We start from the raw sequence: 20,576 nt of genomic DNA on the forward strand, positions 1-20,576 counted from the left end.
CCTTATGCATCCAAAGTTGAACATAGCCCTCCTCTAATTTCTTCCAGTTATGTCGATCTTTGGCTTCCTGCAATTAATTCCCAGCAATCTTTTTGACGTCGTCTGTCCATCTTGTGGGTGGTCTACCTCTACTACTTCTGTCTGCTCTTGGTCTCCACAGTGTAATTTTTTGGGTCCACCTTCCGTCTTTCATTCTTGCTACTTGCTACATGGCTCGCCCAATTCCACTTCAGCCATGCTACTCGCTCTATGACATCTGTACCAAACATCCCCTTTAAAACATAAAATATAAATGTTATCGATATGTTTTTTAGAAGGGCTCATCCACTTCTGGAAGTTTTCAAACCGGATGATATCGGTGATACACCGATATTTTGATAGAAATTCTTTTTTTTTTCAGTTAAGCCGGACTCAAACTACTCGTGTACTTGGCGAATAATAATCGTTACTTAACTTGCCATATTATGTGAGTGAGTTACTAGTACAATTATTGCACTGATTTTCAAATACTAATAATAATAATAGTACATACTAGCAACAAAAAATTACCTGAAATATTTATATCGTCAAAGACCGTCAGGTCCAAAACGACAAATGCCGATATGGATGTCAAACCCAAGGAACCATTCAACAGCTTACCGCACTGTGCTCACAGACCAAACAGTGGCACATAAGAGACCAAATCTCGTATTAGTTAATAAATTAACGAGACAAACAACACTCATTGATCTGGTGCTACGTAACAACAATAACCTGCATTCTAAATACACTGGAAATATCGCCAAGTACAGAGATCTGGAAAGTCAAATACGAAGACAATGGAGAATGCAAAGTATCCAGACAATACCTGATATTAATGTAGTATCTACTACTCTGGAGTCATTCCGAAGTACCTCCTAGAAAACATTACAAAGCTGGGCCTGAATGAATATATCTATAAGACCATGAAAAAAGCTGCACTACCCTCGACAGCCAGATGTGTACGAAAATTTTTGGGAGATAGTCCTGCATGCCAGGTCACCTGCAGGACTCGATATCACGGAAAGACTCCCACCAGAGCTCAATCCTTTTGATACCGCTGGTAGGTATCTAGGATGAGTGAATTTTCCCCTTATAAGGAATGAGGGCCATATGCCGTATGACTAAATCTGTATAATACTACTAATTAACAAATAATTTTTGTACTTTGTACTAGTATTTTTTTTAACCACTCAAACTTCATGGCAAGTAACGATTATTTGCCAAGTACACGACACGTTTGAGTCCGGCTTATTAGATATATCTGGACAAAATATTATTGAATTGTTTTCTGTATTTGACCTTTCAATCGTCTGTTTATTTATTTATGACTAGGATTTTTTGTTATTTGCTCTTTTTTTTATTTGTTTGCTCATAATAAGATCCTGGAAGTTGTGGTCTAAATTAAAAACAATAAATAAACAAACTGACGACAATCTATAAAACACAAACCAACAGGCAAACAACCCATGGATGACTTATGAAATATTAGAAATTTAAGGTATTAGACATAATTCTAGAATTTGAAAGAAGATAACAAAAAAATACAGATACCAGTAATATAAAGAAATTCACAAACACATAAGAAGAAAGATAGTGGATGCAAAAAATCCAGCCATAGTGAAGGCAAAGGATTTCTAAATAAATGTGACAAAAAACTTTTATTGCAGCTCATTTTAAAGGTTTATATCGGACTAACCGATTCTTTTTTCAGATTTTTGATAAAATATAATGGTTTTATTATAACTAAATTTTTCACTAATTTTTACATAAAAATATACGAAAAAAATTTTGGTATGAATGTGCATAACTCTTGTTATTATACCCATATTATTATATTGTCCTTTTCATGAGCATTTTTCAGTGCATAACAAATGATAGGAAAAAGGGTAAGTCCGTGATAATACACATTTATGACATTTATTCTAACATGACATTTTAGTTAAATCTGACAGTTGTCACATTTTATTTTCAATTTGGAATAAAAACAAATCAAGTGTGTTTCTTGCATTTATAAAATGGTATTTTCTTTGATTTGTATAGTCTTGTAAATTATACAGATTATATTTGTAATATTATAATCAAATTAAAAAAAATATTTTTTTTATTATGGCGCCATCTATCGACAACTAGAATAACTAGAATAAATGTTATAAATGTCACCGACGAAATGTAATCACCGACGTGCCTTTTTTTCTGTCACATACAATTTAATGCGTTAGAAAGAAATCGAAAAACTGTGACGCACTGAAAGATGTTCATGAGAAAAAGAATACCCATATAATAATATCTTTAATACATAGTTATTTATGAAACAGTTCGTGAAGTATGCTTTTTGCGCACACACGCGATGTTTAGAGCACGAGCGTAGCGAGTGCTATAAATCGCGTAAGTGCGCAAAAAGTACTTCACGCACAGTTTCATACAATATTTTATCTACGATAAACAAATAAAAAAACTGTAACTCTTCATCACTTTAATACATTTTACTATTCTACAATTTTTAGAAGTTTGACATTTAAAAATTCAAACTGCTTTCAAACCGTAAAACTGTCAAAACTTTTGTTGTAATTTATTGCTCACATGTTATCACCATGACAACACGAAAGTTAAGGATACCTATTTGATTATATGAAAGTATGCCAAAAAACACTGCGAAAAAGTAAATCCCATTTAATAGTTATTTATGACATAACTGTTAAAAGTACAATTTTAAGGCACGCATGTGAAGGTTTGCAGAATGAGCGAAGCGAATTCTGCAATTCACATGAGTGCCTTAAAAATGTACTTTTAACACGTATATCATACAATATTTTTTTCTAGAAACGTGTTAAAAATGCAATAATACAGTTTAAATTAAATTTTAAAAAACCTTTAATGCTTTGAAAGGAGATTTTAGAGTTTTAAATTACATCGTATATTACGGACCTTAGCAACCATTGTTGACTTAATTGTTTACGGAAGTTTTAAAGCATCTGTCAGACGTCTGTTAGTTTTTTAAAACGCGGTTGTGGATTTTTCGTTAAAATGTAAGAAAATATCGTAGAAAAAGATCAATTTCAAGAGATAGAGGTAGCGGTCAGTCGAGCTATCCTGGATTTGTTGCCGAGGAAATCCAGAATGCAATATGATATCGCTTATAATAAGTTTGAGAAATGGTGTGAAGCGAAAGGCGTTTCTGGGAAATATACTGAAAATGTATTTCTGGCGTATTTTGAGGAGAAAGCAAAGGTGTGGAAGGCATCATTTTGTGGTCAAATTATTCGATGATCAAATCTATGCTACGTATAAATAAAAAATAAAATTTGACATTTCACTTTTAACTGCAGTGCCTTAAAATTTTTAAAGCACTCAGTGCTTTAAAGTGACATTTGTAAGGCTCCTATGTAGTGCTAAAAATTGCATTTTTTACACACTGTAGAAAAAATACATTGTTACTTCACGCACACTTTAAACCCTACACGCACTGCTATCTATAATGACAGTTTTCATAAACTAAAAACTTATACATAATATGAGATAGAGTAGATAAAAAAATTTTTAGATAGTTGTTACAGCGACTGTTTTGATAAATTCTCGTTTACCTGGTTTACTTAACCTTAACCACAGTATAAAGAGGGACAGTAGAACCACTCTCCGAAAAATTGGAAGTAAAATTTGTAGTCGCGCATGGCGACCGCGCAATGTTGGCAGTCGCTTTTGCCGCACTCTCGCATTGCTATTCGCATAGAAACGTACTGATTTTAACAGGGAAAACCCGCATCCACCACTGGTGAATTACCAATTGCGTACTGCCGGTATTACTTCCTGAGATCAAAGCGCCGACAGAAGAGTGATTTTACTGTGGAACCTCTATAAACCTTAACCTTCCCTTAACCCCCCTTATGCCTTAACCTTCGGATGACCAAGGGGGGTAAATTTTGACCCCAATGTATATTTTTGTTTAATAAATTCAGAAATATTTTCAATTTTAAACTCATTATTTTTTTATTTGACTTTAATATCATTCAAGGTACCCTCATATTTTGTAATAAAAAAAATTTCCTATATTTTACGAAAAAGAAAAATATTTTCTGACTTTTGGGGTCAAAGACGAACTCCCTTGGCCTTCCATGTTCCAATTTTATATTAAGTAAATACCGTCTATTATGTGGAATGGTTTGTAAGAAACATTCCAATATTGAAAAAGAATGTTTGTTAAACTTGTGGCGACGCGACGTAAATTAGTGTATATTTTAAAATTTCTTTAGTTTTATGTTCAGAATGATGATTTCTGTGTTTGTTAAGTTGTAATGAAGATATGATTTACTAATGTTTCTTTATCATTTATTGATACAATACTAACATTAAAATTACGAATACATTATTTTATTGCTTAAAACAACTTAATTTTTTTGTCAATTGTCATTTTTGACTTAGGGCCATTTTTGACCCTCGTTGGTCATCCGTGTAACAAAAAAAGGTTGGTCATCGGAAGGTTAATAGAATATGAACTATTTCAGTGGTATTTTCCTTGTGGTTACTTCCTATTTAAATGGGAAAGATAAAATAACCTCTAGGAAAAGCCACTGAAACCTATCAATAACAGTTTAATGTAGCAGGCTAATAATTATCTAATCCAGCGGTTCTCAATCTGTGGTACATGTATCTACCACTGGTGTTACATATTATTATTTGCGGTGGTACATAAAACGCAAAAACAGCCAAAATCAGCACCACTATTATAGTTAATTAGATTATCCTGCTAGATTACCTGTTAGGTGGTACCAAAAAAAATAAAAATATTTTGTGGTACATGACTCAAAAAGGTTGAGAACCACTGATCTAATCAACTCTTAAGAACAAAAATTGCATTGATTGTAATAATAGCAGTACAAGATTATCTGTAACTACCATTTAACATGAAAATAATATTTAACTGAAATGAAACGTATTTTATTTCGTGTTACTTTATTTTGTAAAACAAATAGCACTGGTGATGTTGTCGCTCACCATCTTCACTTTAATATTCATAAACTTAACACAATCTTGACGTATTTCCAACTGCTCTGAATGACAGCTTGGCATCGACGATTAATACTCGAAATAAGGTATCTTTAAGTATTCTCAACTAGTTCATTCCAAATTTGGATAAGACGTTCTTCCAGTTCCTGCAGAGTGTTTGGTTGATTAGCAGAATTTCGTAAGCGTCTACCAAGGAAGTCCCAAACATTCCTTATAGGATTGAGATCTGTACTATGCGCTGGCCATCCCATAACGTCGAATCCAACTTCCTCAATTTTGCTATATGCTGAAACCGCTGAAACTATATTGGCAACGTGCAGTCGTACATTATCCTGCATTACAACAAAAAATTCGCCAATATAAGGGGAAATCCCGTCAATATAAGGGGCAATCCAATCATTCATATATTTCGTCTCTGTAGATTTTATTTTCTTATATTTTTAACAAATATTTTTATAAGATGAAGTTTTCGATCCTAATAGCATTATTAATAATATTTAGAAAATATTAAAATATTACTAAAAGATTTTTAAATTGAAAACTTATTGGTCCATTTCCTTGGTAACACCTCCAAGGCTTCTAAAATTTGCAAGCCAAATGGATGCTGAAGCGAAGAAGACAAGAGGGAATTCAAAAATCTTACAATTCACGACCCCGTCTGTTCAGCTGGTAAATTCCAACAGAAAATGGACCTAGTTACTCGAAGGAGTAAAGACCAATATAAAAATAAAATAAAAATTTTTTATTTTTAATTCAGTTGCAATGCGAAGGCAAAACAATCTTACTTTTCAATTAGAATACGGAGCGCAGTCCAGTCCTCTAAAGTCCTACGTTCTCTCCGATGAGGCTCCAATAAGAGCCGAAAATCGCGATCCAGAGGACTGGACTGCGCTCCGTATTCTAATTGAAAAGTAAACACGGGTCTCCACCAAAGGAAAATTGGCAACTTTCGTGTTGTCAACATGCGTTGGTGACAAAAGTTTCCGAAATATGTTCATGTTGCCAACAAAAATTGCAAACAAATGTTGAGAACCTTGTTTCTCTTTTTGGCGGTAACATCAAAGGAATGCGCGTGTTGTCGACATTTTAACGGCTTTGTGGGACGGTCGCTCAGTTGGAAACATAAGTTGTAAACAGAAACATGTCTGTAGTAATAACGTGGACAAATGAACTTATTGATACCTTAATTGATTTATATCACACCCAAAGTGTACTATGGAATCCAAAAGACGTAAATTATAAAAATAAAAATAAGAAAAAGGATGCCTGGAAAACCATCAGTGATGTGATGGGGCTACACGAACTTGAAATACAAAGGAAAATAAAAAATTTGACGGTACAGTTTTTCAGAGAGAAGAAGAAATTAAAAGAAGAAAATAAATCGGGTTCAGCTACTTCTGATACCACAAAGTGGTTTGCGTACCAACGACTTCTATTTTTATCAGACAAAAATGAACCTAAGTTATGCCTTGAAAAGGGATTAAATGAAAAACATGTAAGTATGCAACAATATTGTATTTATTTTACGATTTATAAGCTATGAATAACTAAGATTGAAAGAGGATCATAACGTATCATATTCTAGTAATTTAGCAGTTAGTAGAAAGTTAGTTAACTTCTAACTTAAAAAAAATAAAATAACTTCATAAAATTAATATTATTAATGCATTAATTAATTTTCTTGCTGTTTGTTTCGTTACTTTATATAATTTGTTAATAGTCATTTTGCCAAGGAATGTTCCCTTGTTCGGTCATAAAAAACTCTGCAAATTCTTGTCTCACATCTTTCGCAGCACTACTTGATTTCCGAGCTCTCTTATCGAAACTATGGAATGGCATATTGTTTTGCATCTCGTTCCTCCAAGCTCCAGAAATAATATTACCACTGTCTTTGTCTTCAGAATCGAAAGTTCCAGGTGGAGTGTAGGTGGTCCTTGATTTTTTTTTCTTAAATAATTATGTAAACAAATACAAGCAGTCACAATTGTCTCCGCTTTAGTTGGTTCAAGTAACATTATTTTTCTGAAAATTCGAAATCGTGCAGATAATATTCCGAACACATTCTCTGATACCCTTCGCGCTCTTGATAGTCTATAATTAAATATTCTTCCCTGTGATCCTTTTTCTTGGGTACCTGGATAAGGTTTCATCAAATTTGGTGACAATGGAAAAGCATCGTCACCCAGAAAAACATAAGGAACAGCCATGGCTCTACCAGGAAGCTTTTCATTATTAGGTAGATTAAGTTTACATTCGGACAACATTCTTTTGAACTGGGTATTTTCGTAAACACCACCATCCGATATGCGTCCCTGGCAGCCAACATTCATATACAACACTTCGTAATTTGCATTAGCAACAATAAAAAGCACAATGCTAAAAAACGATTTGTAATTAAAGTAATCGCTTCCACTGTGTTCTGGTGATTGAATCATAATATGTTTTCCGTCCATAACTCCTGTACATTGTGGAAAATTCCATAGATTATTAAACTGTGTTGCCACTACTTTCCACTCTTCAACAGTTCCAGGCATCTATAAAAAAAATATATTTTTAGGATTCTGGGTCGGAAGAAGTTGAGGCAGAAATCTCCCAAAATCAAAATCTGTTACCAAATGAGGGAAATACAAGTAATACAATAGTCCCACCATCATCGGATTCAGAACCACCGAATTCACAACCAGGTCCGTCGACAGCGCCTTGTATTGGGAAAAACCTAAATGTTCAAAAAGGAAGGTTTCAACTGGTGACCAAAGGCAAGAGGAAGCTTACAACGTATTGAAAGAACTTCAAGCTAAGAAAAATCACCATAAATACAGTGCCTTTGGGGAGCATGTTGCAATGAAAATGGACGCTTTAAAATCAAGTTATGCTCAAAATGTGGTGGAGCATGAAATATCAAATATTTTGTTTCAAGCAAGTATCGGAAAATATGACTATCCTGCTACTGGACATTCTGGACAAATGACTCCAATTTCAACACATTCATCAAGTTCCAGTTTTCCCATACATCCACCTCTTTCATCACCAGATGACACATCATCACTCACATCACACTACAATCAACTACTATCACCACAATATGTATCATCCCCTTCACCACAATACATACCACAAGTGACAGAATCTCAAACAGTACCTGAACTACGCTCGCCACAATATGCATTACCATCTTCATCACAATACATCCCACAACAAACACAGGATATACCACTCACAGATTCACAAACAGAACAGGAAACAAGTTTGGCTGCATCTAGTATTCTGCTGGAAGCTATAAATACTGCTAATATATTAGACTAATAATGTGTACCCCATGATGTTTCATATGATTTGCATTAAAATAGTTTCTTAAATAAAAACTTTCTAAATGCGTTTTCAGTTATTTTTGGAAACGAATCGAACCTGACCCCAGGGAACAAAAATTGAATATTTTACCAAACTTGCTCTGCTAAAGAAACCGTCAAAAATATTTATAATAATAGAATACACTTACTTTTATTTGATCGCCAAGAACTTCACATATTGCTATACATACTTCTGGTACAATTTTTGAAATCGCTTGCTTTGAAATCCTAAATAAATGCATTAATGAAGTGTAGGAATCTCCGGTAGCCAAAAATCTTAAAGTAATTAGTAGGCGTTCGGTAGGTGTGATGGCTTTTCTAAAATTAGTGTCATTTTTTGTAATTTTTGGTCCAACAAGATTGAGCAACCACTCAAAATCGGAATCAGTCATACGGAGAAAGTTTCTTATTTGTCCGTCTTCAATACGTCCTGATTAATTATTTATATGGGAAATAAGCCACAATTAAAATGAAAAAAATAATTTTATTAACGTTTCGACGCCCAAATCGGGTGCCGTTGTCAAAATACAAAATATTGGACAACGGCACCCGATTTGGGCGTCGAAACGTTAATAAAATTATTTTTTTCATTTTAATTGTGGCTTATTTCCCATATAAATAATTAATCATAAAAATGCCACAAGGAAATAGCTTCAGAACAACATCAATACGTCCTGCTAACAAATGATCTTTTCTCAAAGCATTTATTAACTCAATTCCTCCATGTGTGTTTCTTCCTATGAGGCTTGGTCGTACCCAATATTTATGTTTTCGTTTCTTTTTTTTTACTCAAAATAATAAATGATGCAGCTGCTAAGATAATATCGTCATCAATCGACCCCATTTTGTCAACACAATAGTCTTGATGGAGACTGCCAGTTGCCAACTAACATGTTTCCTAAATTATTGTTGACAACTTTATGTTTAGATGTGGACAACGATAAAAAACAAAAGTTGGTGACTTCGGAAGAGTTGCAAACACAAAAGTTGCCAACTTTTCAGTGGATACGCGCCTTAAGATTGTTTTGCCTTCGCATTGCAACTGAATTAAAAATAAAATTTTTATTTTATTTAAATATTTTTATTTCTAACCTATTTAATTATTGTTTTACTTATAAATAATTTTACTGTGTAAATTCTAGATTTTAGGTGTATTTCCTTTGGCTGCCCCCAGTCACTACTTCCTAGGAAGTCAACTAATGAAGGGGTTGGCCGAAGCAGGACATGATGTTACCATGCTAACAGTTTTTGAAGAGAAAAATCCACCCAAGAATGGAAAATATAATCAAATTGTAATGAAAGATCTATACGAAGAACAACAAGGCAAGTAAAATGTTATCATTTTGTCTATTTATGTAAAACGTTATAGCTTTTTTAAATCATTCTATATTGGTTAAGTTTTGGTAAGCTTAAAAAGAACTGTAAAAATGAGCAGTCCATGATGTGCCAAAGAGAAAGAGTTTAAAAATGATTTGCATCCTCGATTTTACTATTTCAAAAACTGAATTCATACACTCAAAAAAATTTAGTTCGTAATATTGATTAACAGTGATTACTGAATAGTATTTCGTTGTCACAACAATTTAATTTGCTGTTTCAACGAACTTTTAGACATTGACGAATGTATTTGGTTATTGTCACAATTATTGAATAATAATTGTGAGAATAACTAGAGTACATTAATCAATAACACTCAATTTATTCAGCCAATAACTTAGTTTCGTATATTTAATAAATACTGTTAATTGTGGCAGCAACTCACGTTCTTGATTTCGTAGATGACAAGCAATTACCTTAATTTATCGTGACAACGTACAGATTTCATTAAAACAATGTACAAATGTTGTTAATATAGAGTAATATATGATTATTGAATAGATGTAAATTGATTGTTGTGACAACGAATGTATTAATCAATCTACTACTGCATTTAATTCCCACAACCAATGCGTTCATTGTGACAATAATCGTAGTTGTTGAGACAATAAATGTTTTGCTTGACCATTTGAAAGTTTTTTTTTCTTATCGTGATACCCCTAGCTTCTCTGTGTTACCGAAGTGCCGAATAATAATTGCATTTCGTTTTCAAGTGTAGTCCGTAGTAGAAGGAAGTTTTTGTGTGTCTTATCGTGAAATTTCGGTCGAATTCTTTTTAAATGTATTCATTGTTTTTCTAATCCTAAGAAAACTAATTATTATTTTTGAAAATTTAAATGCAAAATAAAATATTACAGTATTATAGAGGGTCTGATGTCCCTGAGAACCTCTATAATGATTATTTTAATAAGTCACAGGGGTGAAAAAGAGAAAATTTAGTATGATCTTTAATTTCAAATAGGCATACCATTCAACAGAAACTTTTTGTTTATTCTAAGGGACTTTCTGCCCTCGGTAATAATGTAATATTTTATTCTGCGTTTAAATTTTTCAAAAATACTTATTAGTTTTCTCAGAATTCCAAAAAAAATGAATGCGCTTAAAAAGAATTCGATCGAAATTTTGCACCTGCGCTCTCAACAAGGATTAAAGTGTTATACATTTTTGGAATTATTTCAAACGCTTTTAAATAAGCTGTCACATGACGTACTTCCCCATAAAAAAAATCAAAGTTACGCCGCGCCTGTCACCTGAAGAGGGATCGTGTAAAGTTCGAAACATTGATGTTATAATATAATATATTGATGATGTTCGAAACATTGAAAACAAAAGTACTTTGATTATTTTAAAAATCGACCTGTCCGAGCGTTATGCTTATGTGCTAAAAATAAATAAGTTAATAAGGGGGTGGGGGAGTGTAACAGTGTAACACTTATTCCAGTACACTGTATAAGTGAAATCATATGAAAAATCACACAGTGTAAAGTCCTTTAGGTTAAGGACAAAAAAGGGGATTCAAAAAATTATTATTAATCAATTAGTATCATATATTGGGCTATTGCATTCAGTAATTATTAATATAAAATACGTTCATAGTAGGAATGAACGGAATTAATTGTAACAATAAACGGAAATAATTGTAGAAATAAACGAAATACGTTAGGAGAAATAACACTGATATTGACACAACGAATAGTCTTCGTTGGTCAATTAACGACGTTGTTGTTTCAATAAATAGTGTTCGTTGACTCAGTGAACAGAGTTCGTAATATCAATAAATAGTGTTCGTTGACTCAATGAACAGAGTTCGTAATACCAATAAAGTGATATTATGGTATACATAATGAATGTTCATCCATTCAATAAACGTAATACATTGGCTCAACGGACGAAAATAATGAATTGATGAACATCGTTTTGTTGTCCCAATAAAACCAAGAATTGGACAAATTTTAAGTATTGCGTTTGTTGTCTGAATTAACATTTTTATTGATATTACGTACCTTTTTCGTTGAGTGTAACTTCAAATTTATAAAAGTCTCAATATCTTCGGTTTTAACAACTAAATATTTATTTTTTATTTTATTTTTTATTTTTTAATCAACATTTTTTAATTTTCCAATAAAAATAAATAAGGAAAACCATAGAGCGGAGGTAAAAAGAAGGGTAAGATTAGCCTGGGCAGGATTTGGAAACTTAAAATGGGCCTTAAAGAATAAAACAATACAACAACACTTAAAAACAAGAGTGTTTGACCAGTGCATACTCCCAATTCTCACATAAACATGCCAAAAATAGACCTTGATCAAAACAAACATGGATAAAACAATGAAAACGCAAAGAACCATGAAGAGAGCCATGTTAGGAGGATAACATATAGCCAGGCTAAAATAAAGTTTCGCAGGTCATAACGCCAGACAAACGGACAATAGGTGGAATACCACGATACAACAATGGAGACCATGGACAGGAACGAGAGCAAGAGGATGACCGCAGATGAGATGGGGAGATAACATTAGACAGACAGGAGGAACATACTGGAAACAGAAAGCACAAAACAGAAGCGAATGGAGAAAAGTGGGGGGAGCCTATGTACAAAATTTCACGAATTAAAGCGCAAAAGAATTGATTTTTTTTATATGGGACACCTCCTTGCATACATCATAAAAATGCAATTAGTTAATTTGTGAATTGTTTATAAAACTCAGTAATGTATTTGTAATGCAGTAATGCCATCAATCAACTCAAAACAAATAAGAGCCTAGGTCAAGATGGAATATACCCAGAAACTTTAAAATTAACCAGCGAAAAAACATCGAAATATTTGTCCTTTTACCCAGGTCATAACGCCAGACAAACGGACAATAGGTGGAATACCACGATACAACAATGGAGACCATGGACAGGAACGAGAGCAAGAGGATGACCGCAGATGAGATTGGGAGATAACATTAGACAGACAGGAGGAACATACTGCAAACAGCAAGCACAAAACAGAAGCGAATGGAGAAAAGTGGGGGGAGCCTATGTACAAAATTTCACGAATTAAAGCGCAAAAGAAGAATTGATTTTTTTTATATGGGGCACCTCCTTGCATACATCATAAAAATGCAATTAGTTAATTTGTGAATTGTTTATAAAACTCAGTAATGTATTTGTAATGCAGTAATGCCATTAATCAACTCAAAATAAATAAGAGCCTAGGTCAAGATGGAATATACCCAGAAACTTTAAAATTAACCAGCGAAAAAACATCGAAATATTTGTCCTTTTACTCTTGTACTGATAAAATAAGGTTTGAACTTGAATTTAGGCACTTTGTAATTTCAAAAATAAATTTTACGTATGTTTTTGAGCCTTAAAAATCGTAATTTTGCGTTTTTTTTTTCAGTTTTAAATTGTTTTTTAATTCGAAAACTACCAACTTTAGAGAAAAGACCTTTTTTGTTGCGAATGATAGAAAAAACCTAAAATAATATTTGTCCGGGCCGAAAAATTGATTTTTATAATTTGTTTAAAAAAACGTTTTAAATAAATATAGCAACTCTAAAGTTATGACATTTAGGTGCAGAAACATTGTGTGAAAAATAATCAGTATTTGTTAAAGACTTAGCAAAACGCAAAAAAATTTACAGGGTGTTCCATTTGACATGACAAAGTTCATTACATTTCCAGAAAAAGGGAAGATCTGACACCAATGTACATACCACCTTAGACTCACTAAAACCTATAAAAATCGTGCAAGTCATTTCCGAGACAATTGAGGCGTTTCATATATAAAACTCACTCTGTATACATCAGCGCTGTAAGCGGAGTTGATCTTTAAGAGGCTACATCATCGTGTCATCAATATTAATTCGAGAGATAGTAGCCACACCGTTTTTCGAAAGTTCTGCGAACTTTTGGCAACAGTGCGTCGGCAGTACGTGACACTATCAAAGACGAAAGCACAATATTGTGATAAATACAGTCAGTTAAGTTCGATTTCTTGTTATAGATAATTGATTTTAGTAGTTCCAATGTGACATAAAATCTAGGCATGGGATAAAAACGTTTATTTGAAGAAAGTGTATATTTTTGTTCTTAGTGACTTTATGTTGTTCTGAAGCTATTTCCTTGTGGCATTTTTATAATTACGTATTTTTTATGGGAAATAAGCCACAAAAAAATAAATTCATTTTTTAGTAAAATTGTGGCTTATTTCCCATAAAAAATACGTAACTTAGTGACTTTCTTTTGTAATATTTCATATTTCTCAAATTGGGCTCTGTACCGCCATTCTTTAGTATATTACGAATATGTGTGCCAAATATCTTTACAAAATATTCAAAATTACAGTTGCAATCTTGGAACGTGTTTTTGGTCTTGATGACGCGTTGTTGTAGCCTCTTAATACATAGACAAAACATTACAATACATCTCATAAATTTTTTCTCTTTCAGTTATTTTTAGAGCTGTGGCTGATTTTAAAAACAAGAAAGATCATGGCATATTCGAGAATCCCGTGGCAATGCTCCTGACTTTCAACCAGTTCGGTTCTACAATAGCGGAGAAGACTCTCAACAATACCAAAGTCCAAGATCTCTTAAAGTCAAAAAAAGAATTCGATGTCGTCATTGTTCCACAATTTATCCTTGATTCTTTGAAAGGTTTTGCTGCTTACTATGACGCTCACTTGGTTCTTTTCAATCCTATTGCTCCTAGCTCTTGGATGAACCACTTTGTAGGAAATCCTAGTCTTCCGTCAATAAATCCCGAATTTGCTTTGCATTATGTTTCACCTATGAACTTTAAACAGAGGCTGTTTAACACCCTCTTTTCTATATTTACCTATTTAAACCACAATCTGCTTCAATACCCAAGTCAGGAAGCACTGATTCATAAATACATATCCAAAGACATAGATTTGGAGAAGGTTGCTTATAATGTATCATTGGTATTGAGCAATTCCCATCCTAGCTTAAACCCAGCTGCAGGTGCAGTACCGTGTATGAAAGAGATAGCAGGATTCCACGTCAAGCCACCTAAGCCTCTTCCTGAAGACCTCAAAAAGTATTTAGATGAGGCAAAACACGGAGTTATTTATTTCAGTATGGGTTCAAACTTGAAGAGTGCAGACTTACCTATCGTAACAAGGGAAGCCTTGATGAAGGCTTTTTCCAGAAGGAAAGAGCATGTTCTGTGGAAATTTGAAGATGAAAACTTGCCAGGAAAACCAGATAATGTTAGAATTGAAAAATGGTTACCCCAATCTGATTTATTAGGTAAGTAAAATCCACAAGGAAATTCACAAAAAATTACAAAAATCCTTTTATGCAAGGTATATTTTTGTTAAAATCCCTTAAAGCGTTACATCCCTTTAGTTGCTATAGTTACTGTCCGTAATGTGAGGATCCAACCCACGGACAAAGCAACCCACGTTTTGTGGAGTGTCCTGTGGTGCCAAATCCAGGAAAATTTTAAACAGCATTTTAATTGTAACACAATAATCTAAACATTTTATACAGGGTGAGTCATGAGGAACTGTACATACTCCTACCTCGTATAGAGGCCCCTATGGGGAATAACAAATGACCATTAAAAAGTGTCTGCTCCCATTGTTTAATAATAATTTGGGGAGTTTCGCATTTTGACAGAAATTTTTATTCGTCATAATTTTTGAACGGTCAGATCGATGTGTCTCTTATTTTGGTCAATCGTTACACTATTTCCACCTAATCAACTGATTTATTCAAACTAGAAAAAAATCAGGTCCGGCTTTAAAAAAATTAGTTCGTTTTGGTCTTAGAAAAAATTTCACCCTGTATAAGCTTTTTGAAAACTCTAATATGAATTTTACAAATTAGACAAATAGGCAATTAAAATAACATATTTATTTTTTTCCGCACACGATTGCTTAATTTTTTATAAAAAAATCAAATTTGATTATGAATTAAAAGTTTGGTAAAGTGAACAATATATTTAACAAAATTAACTTTTATTACCAAAATTAATTTTTTTTGAACAAATATTTAATTTATGTTACCACCAATCAACTGATTTATTCAAACAAGAAACAAATCAGGCCCGGATTTAAAAAAAAAGTTTGTTTTGGTCTTAGAAAAAATTTCACCCTGTATAAGCTTTTTGAAAACTCTAATATGATTTTTACAAATTAGACAAATAGGCAATTAAAATGGCATATTTATTGTTTTCCCTGCACGATTACTTAATTTTTTATAAAAAAAAATCAAATTTGACTATGAATAATTAAAAGTTTGGTAAAGTGAACCATAGATTAAAATAAAAATAACTTTTATTACAAAAATGAATTTTTTTTGAACAAATATTTAATTTATGTTATCATCCAATCAACTGATTTATTCAAACTAGAAAAAAATCAGGCCCGGATTTAAAAAATTAGTTTGTTTGGGTCTTAGGAAAAATTTCACCTTGTATATGTTTTTTGAAAACTCTAATATGAATTTTACAAATAAGACAAATAGGCAATTAAAATGACGTATTTATTTTTTCCCCACACGATTACTTATTTTTTTATTAAAAAATCAAATTTGACTATGCATAAAAAGTCTGGCAAAGTTTTTGCATAGATTTAAAAAAATTAACTTTTTTTACAAAAATTAATTTACAAAAACAACGTTTTTCTTAAAATTAAAAGTTTTACCATTTTTTTTTTTCTATAACACATCTACATCTAAAACTTCCCATAACACTTCTTTTGGACTCTATAGTTTAACATAGACGTGATCAAATTGATAAATTTTAAATTTGTCCACCTAATTTTTGCGATTTACAAGTTTGCAACTTTTACAAGAAGAAGACTGAAAGTCTACAACAATTTTCATAGTCTTCACAATGGTAAGAGGTATGTGCTGTAAAAATTTCAGAAAAAAAATATTAAAATGGAACAGAGTTGTAGCGAGTTAAACCGTGAGGTCATTTTTTTTTCATTTTTAGGTTAAAATTCCGATTTTGACAAATTTGATTTTTTAATAAAAAATTAAGTAATCGTGTGGGGAAAAAAATAAATATGCCATTTTAATTGCCTATTTGTCTTATTTGTAAAATTCATATTAGAGTTTTCAAAAAGCGTATACAGGGTGAAATTTTTTTTAAGACCAAAACGAACTAATTTTTTAAATCCGAACCTGATTTTTCTCTAGCTTGAATAAATCAGTTGATTGGATGGTAACATAAATTACTTATTTGTACAAAAAAAATTAATTTTTGTAATAAAAGTTATTTTTTTTAAATACATGGTTCACTTTACCAAACTTTTAATTCATAGTGAAATTTGATTTTTTTATAAAAAATTAAGTAATCGTGTGCGGAAAAAAATAAATATGCCATTTTAATTGCCTATTTGTCTAATTTGTAAAATTCATATTAGAGTTTTCAAAAAGCACATACAGGGTGAAATTTTTTCTAAGACACAAACGAACTAATTTTTTTAAAGCCGGGCCTAATTTTTTTCTAGTTTGAATAAATTAGTTGATAAGGTGGTAATAGTGTAACGATTGGCCAAAATAAGAGACACATCGATCTGACCGTTCAAAAATTATGACGAATACAAATTTCTGTCAAAATGCGAAACTCGCCCTGTATATTATTAAACAATGGGAGCAGACACTTTTTAATGGTCATTTCTTATTCCCCATAGGAGCCTCTATACAAGGTAGGAGTATGTACAGTTCCTCATGACTCACCCTGTATAGTTGTTCCATTTTATCTTTGCCCAAACGTCATGATTCATTTTCAAACAAGTTAAATCAAAACATTAATTGAAACGTACGTCGATGTGTAATATCATTGATACGTACTCTCAATGTAATAATTAGGAAATTGCTATTATCGGTGGATGTATTTTATAAATAAATAGAAAAAGGCTGTATGACTTATACATACTTTTATATAAATCAAAACGGCAATGGGGCGATTTTAAATATTGTAATGTGTTGGTCAACAATTACTTTTCTTTTGGGGTATTTATACCTATGAGACGTAAGTTTTTTACACCTTTGTATTTTTTATGAATAAGTCACTTAACTTAGTATTTTTATAGGAAAGCTCTGATGATGGCATTTTGATATGCTGAAAGTACTTAGCTGATTTTTAATAAAGTTTTTACACACTATCAGTTTTTTGAAAACATACACCTGTTGCCGTTTTGATTTGATGTATTTTATAAAGTTCTATTCTACATTTATATTTTGCTATGTTATAATTATAATAAATATATTTAACACAATATAACTTTATAACATAAACACAATATGAGTTATAAATTCCAATATAGAAAACAAATGCGCTCATTTCACTATCATTGAAAATGATAAACGTCAAAATTCATAGTAAACAAAATATCAAAGACATGTTGTTTATCCTTGTTTAACTTATTGTGGTTTCTATGGAAAAATCGGTTTAATTTTGCGATACTAGTTTCTGTGAGTAAAAAATAGACCTAGTATAAAAAGTAATTCGTGAATAATAGTCCAGAGAAATAAGGTTTTTCTCGTGACACATCCCCCTCCAGGCCGAAACCAAATTTTTTGAGTAGTATGGACATCTATATTATTAACCTATATGTTTCCTGCAACCGATTTTGATGATATACATAGTTATAAACAAATGAATATCGAAAAACGGTAAATTATCGCTTTTTTCGTCTATTACCAAAAAGTTAAGCACTTTAAACAAATTTGAGAGTAAGAAACTCATAAATCGTATAAAAAACTTCCATATGGCATTCGCTGAATATGTCCAACCTTATTGGTTGCTTAGAAAATTGCAAAATAAATCATAAATATTGAGTTTTTATAAATATTCGTAACTTAGGTAAAAATTAACTTAGAATCTTATTATTACGCGGAATGCCGAGACTTCTTGTACTTAAATTATATTTTAAATTTCAAAGCAATTGGTCAAATAGTTTAAAAGTTATTTAATTTATTTTTCCCAAATTCATTTTTTTTGCAACACTATAAGTCAGAAAATTATGAGGTTGCAATAATACTTCGGACAGTTTATGAAAGAAGAACATTTATACTATTACCTTAATTAAAAATAAATGACAAAAAATAACTTTAAACAGTGAAAAATTATTTTGCAAAAACATGTCCATTTTTTGCTTACTTATAAACAATTAGAATAACTTTTTAACCGTTACCCGTAGAAAAATTATTTTTTCATATTTAGAAAGACTGAATTTTTATACACATTTAGAAAGAAAAACAACTGTTCTAGGACATTTAGGGACAAAGTTAGCCCCCCCATTTTTTTAATTCACATGTTTTTGCAAAATTATTTTGCAATATCTATAATTATTTTTTGTCATTTTTTTTAAATTAAATTAATACTGTAAATTTTCTTCTTTCATAAACTATCCAAAATATTACTGTAACTTCATCATTTTCTGACTTACAGTGTTGCAAAAAAAATTAATTTTGGATAAACAAATTAAATAACTTTTAAACTATTTGACCAATTACTTTGGAATTTAGGGTGTAATTAAAGCACCATAAGTCTCAGCATTCCGTGTAATAAGAAGGTTCAAGTTAATTTTTACATAAGTTATGAATATTTATAAAAACTCAAAATTTATGATTTATTTGGCAATTTTCTAAGTAACCAATAAGGATAGACATATTCAGCGAACGCCATATTGAAGTTTTTTATACGGTTTATGAGTTTATTACTCTCAAATTTGTTTAAAATGCCCAATTTTTTAGTAAGAGACGAAAAAAGCGAAAATTTACCGTTTTTTGATCTTCATGTGTTTATAACTATGTATATCATCAAAATCGGCTGCAGGAAACATATAGGTTATTATTATAGATGACCATATTACTCGAAAAATTTGGTTTCAGCCTGGAGGGGGAAGTGTCACCAACACGATATTTTTTTTCCTTATTTCTCTGAACTATAATTTCGTGCAAGGGAAAAGATCGAAGAATTATAACTACCTATTTTATGATATTTAAAGGGTTTTCACCCACATATCTTGGTGGCTCAAACATGTCTTTAACCTGTAAAAAGCACTGATGGTTGAATTGCTATTCTAAAAACGTTGTGATGTAGCTATTTAAGAGGATGGGTACGTATTTTCGGCTGCAATGCTATTCAAATGGGGATTCATCTTTTTCGAATCCTGAGAAAACTAATAAGTATTTTTGAAAAATTTAGCCGCAGATTGAAAGATTACGTTATTGGCGAGGGCCGAAAGTCCCTGAGAACTTCTATAATGTTTATTTTAATAAGTTACAGGGGGTGAAAAACTAAGAGAAAATGTAGCGTGATTTTGAGTTTCAAATATCTCATTCAAAAGAAACTTTTTATTTATTCTAAGGGAATTTCGGCCCTCGGTAATAATATAGTCTTTCATTCTGCGATTAATTTTTTTCAAGAAGATTTATTGGTTTTTTCAGGATTCGAAAAAAATAAACACAATGTCCGTGGTAATATTTCCAAATCTATCTTTGTCATACAACGCACTCAGTCGAATAGAATATTGTCAGCATACTGTCAGTCAGACAGTGACAATCAGTGACAATTTTAAATATTTGACATCGTATCGGGAATATTTTGAGTTGTTGATTAAATAATATTGATATAATATAGTGTATTTGATAAATAATTGATTTAAGACGTGAACTTAATAAAAAGTTATTTATTGTGTATTATTTGTCGAAGGTCCAAGCAGAGAATACATCAGGATAATATATTCTGTGATCCAAGTATTTTGTTGTTGAAGATGTTCAAAATTGTAAGTGTTCCATAGTAACAATATATTATTATAAAAATTATAAACACACTTAAACACTTTTCCTTTTT

The 20,576-nt window shown here is 31.7% G+C and overlaps 1 protein-coding gene across 1 annotated transcript in view; it reads left to right on the top strand.

Annotated features, from left to right (window-relative positions):
* LOC114347151 (UDP-glycosyltransferase UGT5) overlaps positions 1-20,576 on the top strand; it is a 31,510-nt gene that overhangs the window by 5,415 nt on the left and 5,519 nt on the right. Inside the window, exons 2-3 of the mRNA XM_028297891.2 lie at positions 9,512-9,692; positions 14,189-15,010. Of these exons, the coding sequence (XP_028153692.2) occupies positions 9,512-9,692; positions 14,189-15,010 (1,003 nt within the window). The remainder of the gene's footprint in view (positions 1-9,511; positions 9,693-14,188; positions 15,011-20,576) is intronic.

This window comes from Diabrotica virgifera, chromosome 4 (genome assembly GCF_917563875.1).
Source record: "Diabrotica virgifera virgifera chromosome 4, PGI_DIABVI_V3a".
NCBI lineage: Eukaryota > Metazoa > Arthropoda > Insecta > Coleoptera > Chrysomelidae > Diabrotica > Diabrotica virgifera.